We start from the raw sequence: 13,318 nt of genomic DNA, 5'->3' as shown, positions 1-13,318 counted from the left end.
TTATAATACATGCTCTTAACCTGTAGTACTGGCCCTGGTTTCTGCTTACCTTTCTAGGCTCATAGTGCCAAATTCTCCTAATTCCTTAAGTTCTGGCTAAACTATGTGGCATGATATTTTATGGTTCTCGATCTTGCTCTGCTGTTCTCTCTGCTTATGGTCTTGCCCCCAAATCTGCTGTACCTAGATAACACCTTTTCAATAAATACTTTTCTAACCTTCCCATGTGGGGCCAACTACCCTTTCTTTTGTGGCCTCTGGTATTCCTTTGTACTTATAGCATTTATTTATGTAGCATCTTGGTGCTAGATTGTAACTTGAGATATTGTGTCTTAGTTTTTATCCTGTCAGGCTAAGAAGGATGGAAAGAGGTGGGGGAACAAACCAGCCAGTAAGTTCTTTCAGTGTTAACTATTGCCTGTAGTTGATGATAGATAATTGTCATGATGCAGAGCTGTCACAATCTGGTATCAACTTACCTGTCCAATGTCATTTCCAGATTTTCCTGGGTAACCTGGGTCATAGTCAAACTAGATAAATCACTGCTCTCTAAATCCTGTGTACTTTTATACCTCATTGTTATTTTTTCTCCCTCTGGAATACATATCACAGCCTTCTATACCTAGATACTTCCCAGGAATCCTTCCTGGATGAGCCTCACTATAACTTTTCTGAGATTCTGAGCTTCATCATGATGACTAAACCTTTTTTTCTACTCTACATAATTTGGAACTGATGCCTATGTTCATGTATCAGTCTCCTCTGAAAATTGCACATAGAAAGCTTGGACTTTTAGAATACTTTCCCTGTCAGCACTGCATAGGGACATGAGAAGTAGCCAGTAAGTATTTGTTACATTGAGTAAATAATAATTGTGAAGTATATTTTATCTGACTTGACTCTTACAGTAACCTCAAAGGAAGAGAAGGTATTTTATCTTCCCAGTTATTACAACTTATATATAGAGAGAATTAGAGAGGTGAAATGACTTTCCTAAATCAATCATGAGTCTAGTGATGAAAATTACTAGTTTTTTTTTCCTATTAAACATGCCTCCAGTTGCTCTCCTTTTATAACAGTCTCTATTGGTGTAAGAGTTGAATTATCCTCCTTTAGACTTGTTCCCTAAACTTTGTAGTTGAATTCAGTTGCTAAGGTTCCCTGCTGAACAGTTGTAGCTGATGGTGCCTGTTGGATCTCAGCCTCAGTGCTGTGTGATGACAGGAGGCCCAGGGTTGGGGAAACTAGAGGAACACATCATAGCATTGTTAGAAATTGGCGGCCAGCCAGAGCTTTACTTAACCCTTGACTATTTTCCATCTCTTCTCAGGCTGTCAGCTGCATAGTTCAAACAGCATTTGTTCATCTTACAATATTTAGAGAAGATTTGCTGCTAGTCAGTCATTGCTGTAAACTTGAGTTCTTTGAACTTTAAAAGTTAGGCATGAGGATTTTTTTTTTTTTTTTGGTCCAACTATACCCACTTTTTTTCCAGATAGAACAATGTAAGATCAAAAGTAGTTCAGCCTCTCAAGTTGTAGTTAATTTGGGATCTTCCAAATTTCTTTGGGAAAGTTTGTTCTGAAATAAGAAAATGTATTCCTCTTTATCAATTGAGAATGTGATCGATCCAGTCTTTTGTTAGGGATGTTACTATCTGAAATACATAAACAATCCAATTTTGAATGCAAGCCTACAAATCCAAGAAAGAGTTTAGTGTATTAGACTATCAAGAAAGAAAAAAAAATAGAGTTTAAAATGAGGTCTTGCTTAAATTATCTACATATACATAATATGTGACATGATAGTTTTGCTGTCTTTCCTTGGGAGGAGAAAAGAGGCTTCTCTAATACATTCTTACTAAGCAATTAGTAGATGTAAAGGACAATATTTAATGTAGCAAATGGAATAATTCTTTTTATTTCTAATTCATGTGTGTACTCTCGAAGCCATTGGCTTTCTTGGGACTTTTAGTAAGAATTTAGGATACCATCCTCAGCTTTCAAGCTCCATGTACTCTACCATTGCTGTCTTTGTGTGTGTGTGTGTGTGTGTGTGTGTGTGTGTGTGTGTGTCTCATGAGGCCTGAACTTGGCCTGGGTGCTGTCCCTCAACTCTTTAGCTCAAGGCTACCATCCTTGAACCAAGCCCCACTTCTCATTTTCTAGGAGTTAATTGGAGATAAGAGTCTCAGGTCTTTTTGTGTGCCAGGGCTGAGTTTGAACCTTGATCCTGAGATCTCAGCCTCCTGAGAAGCTAGGATTATAGGAGTGAGCCACCACTACCATTGCTATCTTTCCCTTTCTTTTTTCTTTTTTTGGTGGGGGGGGGCGGTTGATGAAAGGAGACACGAGGCTGTCCCTGAGCTTTTCAGCTCAAGCTCCACCACTTGAACCACAGCACCACTTCCCATTTTCTGATGGTTAATTGGAGAAAAGGCTTTTGTGCCCCAGCTGGCTTTGAATATTGATCCTCAGATCTCAGCCTCCTGAGTAGCTAGGATTACAGGCATGGAGCCCCTACTTTTAAGGAGGGGTCTTAACTTGCAGTCCAAGTTGATCTCAAACTTGATCTGCAGAGTAAAAGGTTTAGGACAAGTATAGCCTGATTTTTATTTAGTGTTTTGACTTTTCCTTGAAAAATGTTTGGAATTTCTTCTTTATAGTTCAGAAATCCTTCTAGATTTCTCAGCTCATTCTTCCTCCTCCCCCTCCTCCTCCCTTCCCCTTCTCCTCTTCCTCCTCCCTCCTCTTCCTTCCTCCTTCTCTTCCTCCTCTTCCTCCTCTTCTTTCTTCTTTTGCCAGTCCTGGGGCTTGAGCTCATGGCATGAGCATTATCTCTGAAGCTTTCTCAAGGTTAGTGCTCTACCACTTGAGACACAGTGCCACTTCTGGCTTTTTCTATGTATGCAGTACCAAGGAACCAAACCCGGGTCTTCATGAATGGTAAGCAAGCACTGTTCCACTAGGCCAAACTCCTGGCTCTAGAGTGGTTTTTTTTTTTTGGTGGGGGGGCAGTCCTGGGCCTTGAACAGGGCCTGAGCACTGTCTTCATAGAGTATTTTTTAAGTGGGGAAAAATATATATAGTCAGTGTAATTATTTATGGACAGATAAAGCCGGTCCTAGGAAGCATATCTCTGGTTCCAGCTCATTAGGAGGCTAAGTCAGGAAGATCTCTGGTGGCGAGGAGTTTGAAACCAACCTGACCAACAGGAAGCCCATGCTTTAAAAAAAAAAAGAAAAGCAGAGCGACCTGCTGGTGGCTGACACCTGTAATCCTAGCTACTCAGGAGGCTGAAATCTGAGGATTGAGTTCAAAGCGAGCACAGACATTCTCATCTCCAGTTAACCACCAGAAAACCAAAAGTGGTGGTAGAGCTACTAGCCTTGAACAAAAGAGCTCTGCAACAGAGCCCAAGCCCTGAGTTAAAGCCCAGCTGGGGGACGGGGGGGAAGGAGGGAAAGAAGGGGAGAATGAAAGCAGGGGAATTGAAAGCATGATGGTACAAATACATACCTTTAAGTATGTATGTATTATTTTCGGCTTTTTTTTTTTTTTTTTTTTGGTCATTGGTTGTGGGCTCTGGATGCTTTTCCTGAGCTCTGCACTCAGTCACTTGAGCCACAGTGCCACTTCTGGTTTGCTGGTGGTTATTTGGAGATAAGAGTCCCACGAACCTTAGTGCCCTGGCTGGCTTTAAACCATAATCCTCAGATCTCAGCCTCCTGAATAGCTAGGACTACAAGTGTGAGTGAGCCACCACGAGTGGTGCTGGCTTTTAATTTTTTTTTTTTTTCCGGTCCTGGGCTTGGGCTCAGGGCCTGAGTACTGTCCTTGGACTTTCTCAAGGCTTAGCGCTCTACCACTTGAGCCTCAGCACCACTTCCAGTTTTTTTTCTATGTATGTGGTACCGAGGAATCGAACCCGGGTCTTCATGCATGCTAGGCAAGCACTCTACTATTAGGCAAAACTCCTGGCTGGCTTTTAAATTTTTGAGAGGTGGTCTTAATTTGTAGTCCATGCTGTATGTCAAACATACTATTCTCCTGCCTCAGTCTCCTAAGCGCTAGGGTTGTAGATATGTATTGTGTTGCCTAGCTCTCTCCGTGTGTGCGTGCGTGCGTGTGTGTGTGTGTGTGTGTGTGTGTGTGTGTGTGTGTGTGTGTTCGTGTATTTTTCTTTTTGGTTGGTTGTTAGGCTTGAACTCAAGGACTGGGTGCTGTCCTAAGCTTTTCTGTCAAGGCTAGTCTTCTATTACTTTGAACCACAGCTTTACTTCTATTTTTTAGGTGGTTAATTGGAAATAAGAGTCTCGGCTTTTCTTCCTGGGCTAAGATTACAGGCATGAGCCACCAGCTCCCAGCTTACATGTATCATGTATTGCAATAATAATACCAAATATGGTGGCATATTTGACCTTTAAAAAAGAATTATTCTTTGTCCTTCATTGTCCCTCCTTTTTTTAACCCTTAGTGTCAAATAGGTGACTATTTTTCTGAATTTTTTAAACCTGCCATGTATTTATGACATGATTTGTGTTACATCATTCTTGAAAAATAGTTCTACTTTATTTATAGGAACACTCAAAATTTTTCTCTTCTTCTTTCACCTCCTCTTTAGCTTTTAGTGTTACTAGTATTCCTGACTTTTTTCACTTTCTGTGTTCACTTGATGTTCCTGTTCTTTGCTAGTTGCTTTTGCATCTCCAGCCTTCTAATTTTAGCTACTCCCCAAGGTTCAATCCATAGTTAGCACTCTGTTTTTTCTTCCTTCTCACTGAAGAAGCCCAGCATTTCCCATGTCGTTAGCTAATTACCTCTACGGCTGACTTCTGTGACTTAGGATCTCAGCTGACCCAGACTAAATTCTTATGTTTCCAGCTACTTCAAGAACATTTCCATTTGTAACACCTTAACTGCCACTTTAAAAATCAACAGATTTAAAGTTAGACTTTTCTAATCCAGTCCTTGTGACCTGCTTATTTCTGTGAGTAGTGCACTCAACTTGTTCCACATCATAGGCTTGAAACATGGGGCACATTTGAGGGAGGAGTACTGAAATCTTGAACCACTGGTGAGGTAGAGCACCTTCTTGGACTTATGGGAGGCACATGGTGCACTTTCAGTAGTTTCATGAGCTGGCTAAGCATAGTGATTATTAAATTATATAAACTTGGGCTGGGACTTTGACCTAGTGGTAAAGTCATTGCCTAGCGGGGACAAAGACCCAGGTTTGATTCCTCAGTACCACACACATAGAAAAAAGCCAAAAGTAGTGCTGTGGCTCAAATGGTAGAGCTCTAGCCTTGAGAAAGCTCAAGGACAATTCTCAGGCCCTGAGTTCAAGTCCTAAGACTGGCAAACAAAATTATGTAAGCTTATTATTAAATTATATTTAGATTAAAAGGGAAATAAAGCTCTCCATGGTGGAGAGTATTTTATTGCATGTTATTTCTTTTTCTCTCTTTCTCTCTTTCTTTCTTTCTTTCTTTCTTTCTTTCTTTTTTTTGTTGGTCATGATACTTGAACTGTGGGCCTGGCCAATGTCCCCAAGGTCTTCAACTCAAGGCTAGTGCTCTGCCACTTAAACTACAGCACCAGTATTCTGGTAGTTAATTGGAAATAAGAGTCTTATGGACTTCCATGCTTTTGCTGGCTTTGAACTATGATTTCCAGATCCCAGCCTCCTGTAACTAGGATTACAGGTGTGAGCCACTGATGCCTGGCAGTATATGCTATTTTTTACATTCTTGAGATAAATTAAATGTACTATATCTATGATAGAAATGCTAAATAATAAATATTGCTAAATGAAATACATTTTCCCCAATATCACAGCTTGAAATTGGTAGGATTATTAATACATGGAAATCAATAATCGCGGGCCAGAAGTTTGGCCTAGTGATAGAGTGCTTGCCTAGCACTCCTCAGTACCACATACATAGAAAAAAGCCACAAGTGGTGCTGAGGCTCAAGTAGTAGAGCTCTAGCCTTGAGAAAGTCCAAGGACAGTGCTCAGGCCCTGAGCTCAAGGCCCAGGATTGGCAATATCTATCTGTCTGTCTGTCTGTCTGTCTGTCTGTCTGTCTGTCTGTCTGTCTACCTACATAGTCTGGGTTAGGTGTCTTTTTGTTTGTTTGGAGTTTTGTGTGTGTATGAATGCCTGCACACAGGCATGCTAACTCTGAGGTTTGAATTGAGGGCCTAGATGTTGTCTCTTAGCATTTTCCCTTCAAGAGTGGTGCTCTACCATTTGAGTCATTGCTCTAGTTCCTGGCTTTTGGTGGTTAAGTGGAGCTAAGAATCTAAAAGACTTCTACCTGGCTTTTCTTCCAACTGTAATTTTCAGATCTTACCCTCTTGAGTAGCCTGCCACTGCTGCCTGGCTCCCCATTCTACTTTATTTGGTCAGTTGTGGGGCTTGAACTCTGGGCCTAGTCATTGTACCTGAGCTCTTCAGGTCAAGGCTACTGCCCTACCCCTTGAGCCACAGCACCACTTCCAGTTTTGTAGTAGTTAATTGGAGATAAGAGTCTCACGGACTTTAGTGCCTGGGTTGGCTTTGAATTGTGATCATCAGGCCTCAGCCTCTTGTGTAACTAGGATTACAGGCATGAGCCACCAAGTCTGGCTCTCATTCTACTTTAAAAAGTAAAAACCCATGGCCGGGAGTTTGGCCTAGTGGTTAAAATGCTTGCCTAGCATGCATGAAGACCCAGGTTCGATTCCTTGGTACCACATACATAGAAAAAAGCCAGAAGTGGTGCTGAGGCTCAAGTGGTAGAGCTCTAGCCTTGAGAAAGTCCAAGGACAGTGCTCAGGCCCTGAGCTCAAGCCCAGGACTGGCAAAAAAAAAAAAGTAAAAACCCAGAAAACCCCCACAACTCTTTATGAACCTTTATTAGCATATATAATTTGTATAAGTGGGGAGCTTTTTTATGACATTTCCATATATGTATATAGTGTTATCTGGATCAAGCTTACTCCCCTCTATTATTCCCTTTTACCCTTTTCTCCCTTCTACAACAAATTTAAAATGTTTCATTCTGTTTTCATATAGGGTATGTAAATAAACTACTTCGACCACATTCATCTCATCATTCTCTCTGTTCATTTTTTCCCACCTCCTGTTTTCCCTCCACACCCCCATTATGTCACCGAGACAGGCCTTAAATATGATTCTCTTGCCTCTGAATTATGGGGTTTCCAGGAAGGCTCCACCATACATGCTGACTTTCTACAGATTACAGAATGAAAATCTACTTGGAAAAGCCTTTATAATTTTTTAATCATTACAAAAAACTCAAATCTTCGAAAGTATAGTAAGTGGAAACATACTTTTTCTAGGGACTGGGAGTTGGCCTACTGGTAGAGTGCTTGCCTAGCATGCATGATTACCCAGGTTCAATTCCTCAGTACCATATAACATAGAAAATGTCAGACATGGGGCTGGTGGCTCAAATGGCAAAGTGCTAGCCTTGAGCAAAAAAATTCAGAGACAGTGGCTACATCCTAAGTTCAAGCCCCAGGACAGGCAAAACAAAATAAAAGAAAAACAAAAAAGAAAAAGAAGACACTTTTTCTAATGAGGGGTCTGAAAATGTAGTTCTAGGTAGTAGTCTTTTCTGCTTGCTCTGTTAGGCATGAAAAAGAAATTTAAGAGATTGTTAAAGATTAATCTTTGAAAATTATTACCTAGAAAATTACTTATGTAACTTTAAGTCATGGTCTGCCCCTTTTCACCAGTCTATTGTTCTGGTTCCATGCTGTTGGCGTCACAGGTGGAGTTGGTGCTAGATTTTGAAAGAACCATAAGCCTGAGCCCTGCCTTGTGTGCCCTGCCTTCTCAGAGCCTCAGCTTCCTCAGTTCCTTCTGTAGAATAGGGTAATAAGTAAATGACACAAGGCAGGACTTTAGGTTTTATAAATATAGCAAAGTCATGGCTTATTATAAAACAAAATTGTAAAAATCAGAAAGACAAATCTGATTACCTTGGGCAAGTTACTTCATTTCTGTATCTTGTTTCTTCCTGTGTAAAGTGGGATCATACAAAGAATTATGAAGCATGTACTTCAGTGTTTCACATTAATCACACTTTTTCCCCCTATGGTGAGGTCTGTTTTTTCTTAATTTTAATTAGAAAATTGGAGTAAATTTTCCCACAAGGAAAATAAATCTCAAGTTCATTCGTAGTATTTGGTAAGAGAGGAGTTAAATCAGAGGTCCACTGCATGAAATGTATGTGCCTAGTACTTAATTCCCTTTTGGCCCACTGCAAGGCTGGACACTGGCTAAACTCATACATGTTCACCTTTAGCCTTCCCGTTCCATTTTAGCTAACAGTAATTCCTGAGAAATTCTTTATGGTTATAGAGAGCCAGAAATTCTTCTGAGGATAATAAAATACTTGAAGATCAAATTAAAAACAACCTGTTTTATTCTCCTCTGCAGGTTCGTAAGCACATCAATGATCTTTATGAAGACCTGCGGGATGGCCATAACCTGATCTCTCTGCTGGAGGTCCTCTCAGGCATTAAACTGGTGAGCTTCTCCTTTCTTGTAATGAGTGACCTGCAAATGTGGCCTTATTAATGGTATATTTGTCTATCTTATTGGGTTCTAGGACAGCAGCCTTTACTGTTTGCCTCTTAGGTAGAAGAGATTATTAGTAGAGTTTATTTCTAACTCAGTTTACAAATAATATTATATCAGTGCATGCATTACATATTCTCATATCTTGACAAAAATCAGGACTCAAGTATTCTTTTATTTCTGCATGCTGTCATGTTCTTCATCTTTTTCTAGACACTAGGATTTCGGGAACATTAGACACTTAAATGTTTTTGAGTAAGATCTTTTTTTTTCTGGTTGATGTAGATTCCTTTCATTTCCCCATCTATTGTGATTTGTTTTTTGTTTTGTTTTGTTTTTTTCTAATTTTCTGCATCTAGCCAAGGACCTGAAGTCTGTGTGTTTAGAGTTAAAATTTTCCTAGTTCATTTTACTTTTTCCCTTCTGTGATTTGCTGAGTCTTATCTCACAGATGCACAGAGGTGCTAAAGTTAATGTCTGAGCATACCTCAGAAAGCAGGACATTTAGGTTCCTTGGATAATTAGATATGCTTGTCTTGTCCTAAAATGTACTAGATTTAATGGTGAGAAATGCCTTTTATCAGAAGTAAAATTCTGGTAGTTTTTTTTTTTTCCTTTAAGTGTTGGGGTTTAAATTTGGTGCCCCATACTTACCAAGCAGGTGCTATACCACTTAAGCAACCTCTAGCCACCTCTTTTGCTTCAGTAATTTTCAGATAGGAGCTAATATCTGATCAAGTAATAGGCCATTGTTTCTATATTTGCTCATAATGAAAGCAAACTCTCCTGTATAGCTCATATTTCTTTTTTTAAGTTTTAGCAAGGATTTATGTTATAATAACAGGGTGAAATGGAGCAAAATGGAGAGGAGAAAGAACAAGAAACATTTCCTGCTCCCCATTCAGAAAATAGGTGTCGAAGACTCCTGTTGTATATATTCTTTCTCTTGTGCCATAGACAATTTAAGTTTCATTTGGAAAAGTTTGATTGGAGTATTAGAAACATCTGTGGAAAAGAAGAGACCTGAAAGTGCACAGCTTGAGCAGTCTGTGAATCCCAGCCCACTCACTGCCTTTGATGGATTCTTAGTCATTGTTTGTTGTGCCTAAAGAGCACTAATTTGCTCATTAGAATTCACCACTAAAGTGATACTTGGTTCATTCTTGGATTGGGCTTGGCTCTTCCTCAGCCTTTTATTTGGGTTTCATATCTTTTTTTTTTTTTTTAATTTTACAGGGTAGTTAGTTTTATAGGGCAAAAATTGACAAACTTTTTTTTTGTGTTTTTTGGTGCCAGTACTGGGGCTTGAACTCGGGACCTGGCCACTATCCCTTAACTTTTTTGCTCAAGGCTAGCACTCTGCCACTTGAGCTACAGCTCCATGTCCAGCTTTTTTGGAATCTAATTGGAGATAAGAGTCTCCTTCCTGGGCTAGCTTTGAACTGTGATCCCCAGCTCTCAACCTCCTAAGTAGCTAGGATTATAGGAATGAGCCACCCTCGCCTGGCTCAGAAGCTTTTATTAACATAAGTAATACATGTATTTCCCAGTTTTTCTCAGGTCTTCATTCATAAATCTAGTAAGTTATCAGAATTTGTGTGTGTGTGTGTGTGTGTGTGTGTGTGTGTGTGTGTGTGTGTGTGTATGTATGTATGTGTATGTGTATGTGTGTATCATGTGGCTTGAACTCGGCCAGCCTGGGCACTATCTCAGAGCTCTTGAGCTCAAGGCTAACTGCCCTACCCTTGAGCCAAGCCCCACTTCCTGTTTTCTAGCAGTTAATTGGAGATAAGAGTCTCAGGTCCTTTTTTTTTTTTTTTTTTTTTTTTTTTTTTGCCAGTCCTGGGCTTGAGCTCAGGGCCTGAGCACTGTCCTTGGACTTTCTCAAGGATAGAGCTCTACCACTTGAGCCTCAGCACCACTTCCCGCTTTTTTCTATGTATGTGGTACCAAGGAATTGAACCCGGGTCTTCATGCATGCTAGGCAAGCACTTTAACCACTAGGCCAAACTCCCGGCCCTCTCAGGTCCTTTTGTGCCCTGGCTGGCTTTGAACCTTGATCCTCCAATCTCAGCCTACCGAGTAGCTAAGAGCCACTACGCCCGGCTAGTCATCAGAATTAAAAAAAATTTTTTTTTTAATTTTACTATTTATTTATTGGGTCATGGGGCTTGAACTCAGTTTGGGTGCTGTTCCTGAGCTTTTCGGCTCAAGGCTTCCCACCTACCCCTGGGCCTGCGTGCGTGCTGTCCCTGAGCGCTTCAGCTCAGGGCTACCTCCCTACCCCTTCAGCAAAGCCCTACTTCCCGTTTTTTTAGAGGTTAGTTGGAGATAATAATCTCTCAGTCTTTTGTGCCTGGGCTGGCTTTGAACCTTGATCCTCAGATCTCATCCTCCTGAGTAGCTAGGATTACAGGCACGAGCCATGGCACCTGGCCTTATTTATTTGTTTGTTTGTTTGTTTGTTTTTGGCGTTGTGGTACTTGAATTCTAAACCTGGGCCTTGTCCCTGAGCTCTTCAGCTCAAGGCTAACACGCTACCCCTGGAGCCACAGTGCCACTTCTGGTTTTCTGGTGGTTAATTGAAGAGTCTCCTGGACTTCAGTGCCCTGGCTGGCTTTGAGCCATGATCCTCAGATCTCAGCCTCCTGAGTAGCTAGGATTACAGATGAGAGCCACTGTGCCCAGCTTAAATTTTATTTTATTTTAAATCATCAAAATTTTATTTTCACTATGCTAAATGTTATTCTTCAGCATTTAAAATGATGTTTTGAGCATTGAGGGTGTTGATATTTGATTAACTGGTAGTGATTTTATATTGAAGCGTGATTATTTTTGGTGACATTGTTTACAGAACTGGGTAAAAATACTGCATCTAATTTCCTCTGGAAACCTTTTAAATGTTCATCTCATGATACATTTCTCCCTTAGTGGAGTCACAAAACCAGAGAATCTCTTTGGGTGGTTTCTCAAAATGTGTTTCAGCATACGAAGTGTTCCATGTGACCATCTGCTTTAATTTTTATTTGGTTTTGTGTCTCTTTTTGGAGGTGGGAGAGTAATTTTGTTTTTTATTTTCACCTTTTAAAAAATAATGCATTCATTTCCATCTCATCTTTGTCTTGTGAATTGCCTATTCCTTTGTTGTGTCTTTGCCTTGGTTGGTGACTAAAGGAGCCAGCAGGGCTGAAGACCCTCCGTCTGGTGAGCATGCCCTCCTGGCGCCATACAAACAGCGAGGATCAGGAGGAGGAAGATGATGATGATGTAGTAGGTCCTCCTGGGGATGCCAGCATCCCAGCTGGCACTGCTGACACTTTAGGGACATGAGTGAGGCATGGGTCTCTAGGTCTCCAAGTAGTTCAGTCACCAATTGCCTTCATCCTTTCCACCTGGGAATATGGATCCCAAAGAAAGTGGTTAAAACTAATTGTGCCCCTTGCCACTGCTATATGACCTTAGAGTGGGAATTGTTTTGTTTATCTGAGAATGGTTGACACAAAAAAATCATGGTGCCAAGACTCTTTGTGACCTGGAGACCCATGGCTTTCTGGTTCCCTGTTGTGTTGTTTGAGTGCAGATTGCAGAACTGTGGATAGTTTAGCTGACAGCATGACTGTTGATTGCTCACAGCTTCACAGTCCAGACTAACTGGTACTTTGTATATACCTCTCTGGCTCAGGGTTCTCACCTTGCACCTGTGATTTGTATTCAAAACAGCCTGATGTTTGCAAACTCACTGCATGAAGATACTCTGAATAATCTCTCTAATTGCTGTAGAGGCTAGAGATATAACTTGCATGTTCTGAAGTTGTTTGTTTTTGATGGAGGGCACATTAGAAATAAAGTTAGTATGTGTAAGAAGATTACTTTCTCTTTAGAGGCCCTTAATTATATCTATGTAGTATTATACCTATATATTATATCTAAATTTTTTCTATAATCTTTCTGAATAAGCAGGGGATTGATGATATCTCTCCCTATAACCTGGTTCTCCCTCCTTCTGTCTCCCCTCTCACCCCATTCTTTCTCTTTTTATACTGGTGTTGGACTTGAACTCAGGTTCTGAGACCTGTCCCTAAACTTTTTTTACTCAAGATTCTACTACTTGATCCATAGCTCCACTTGTGGCTTTTTGGTGGTTAGTTGAAGAGTCTCATGGTCTTTCCTGCCCAGGCTGGCTTTTGAATCTCCTGAGTAGTTAGAATTGTAGGCTTAAGCCACCAGTGCCAGACTCCCCTCTCCCCTTAAAGTCATAGCTTCACCTCATTGGTCCTCCATCCCATTGCTTTAGAATCCTGTTTTATAGATCTGTCCTCCTATAAACCACATTCACAATTAGTTTAGTTGAAATAACTGCTAAAAATGATTTTTCTAAACCTTTTAAAATTTGATTTTTTTTCTAAGCCTTTGACCTAACAAGTTATCCTATTGCTCAGAGAAATCTCAGCATCCTGATAGAATATTCTGTCTGGATAATATTGCTTAGAAGAGTTGAAGGATGCTCAGAGAAATGTTCCCCTCCTTTATTTCTCCATTTTCTGGGGTTACTACTTTCTGATTGTTTTAACCTGTAGTAGTGCTCATTTAATTTAGATAGCACTACCTTATATTTTTCCAGTCTTTAATTAGTACAAATTTGATGTTTACAAAAAAACTAAATATAATCGAGTGAGAGATATTTAAGTCCAAGTTTAGTAAAATAAAAACTTGGGAGCCAGGC

The 13,318-nt window shown here is 40.4% G+C and overlaps 1 protein-coding gene across 9 annotated transcripts in view; it reads left to right on the top strand.

The window, feature by feature from the left end:
* The window catches only part of Macf1 (microtubule actin crosslinking factor 1), a 372,611-nt gene that overhangs the window by 147,965 nt on the left and 211,328 nt on the right, over window positions 1-13,318 (top strand). For 8 of the 9 annotated variants that reach the window (XM_090335123.1, XM_090335122.1, XM_090335130.1 and 5 more), the window contains exon 5: window positions 8,455-8,544. In XM_090335123.1, the coding sequence (XP_090191249.1) occupies window positions 8,455-8,544 (90 nt within the window). Of the gene's footprint in view, window positions 1-8,454; window positions 8,545-11,769; window positions 11,866-13,318 lie in introns of all 9 variants that reach the window. The other variant, XM_090335129.1, reaches the window with a different exon arrangement.

Source organism: Megascapheus bottae, chromosome 6, assembly GCF_031878675.1.
Source record: "Megascapheus bottae isolate mThoBot1 chromosome 6, mThoBot2.hap1, whole genome shotgun sequence".
NCBI classification, from domain to species: Eukaryota; Metazoa; Chordata; class Mammalia; order Rodentia; family Geomyidae; genus Megascapheus; species Megascapheus bottae.
The sequence above is the reverse complement of the archived record's forward strand: the minus strand, read 5'-3'. Positions and strand labels throughout refer to the sequence as shown.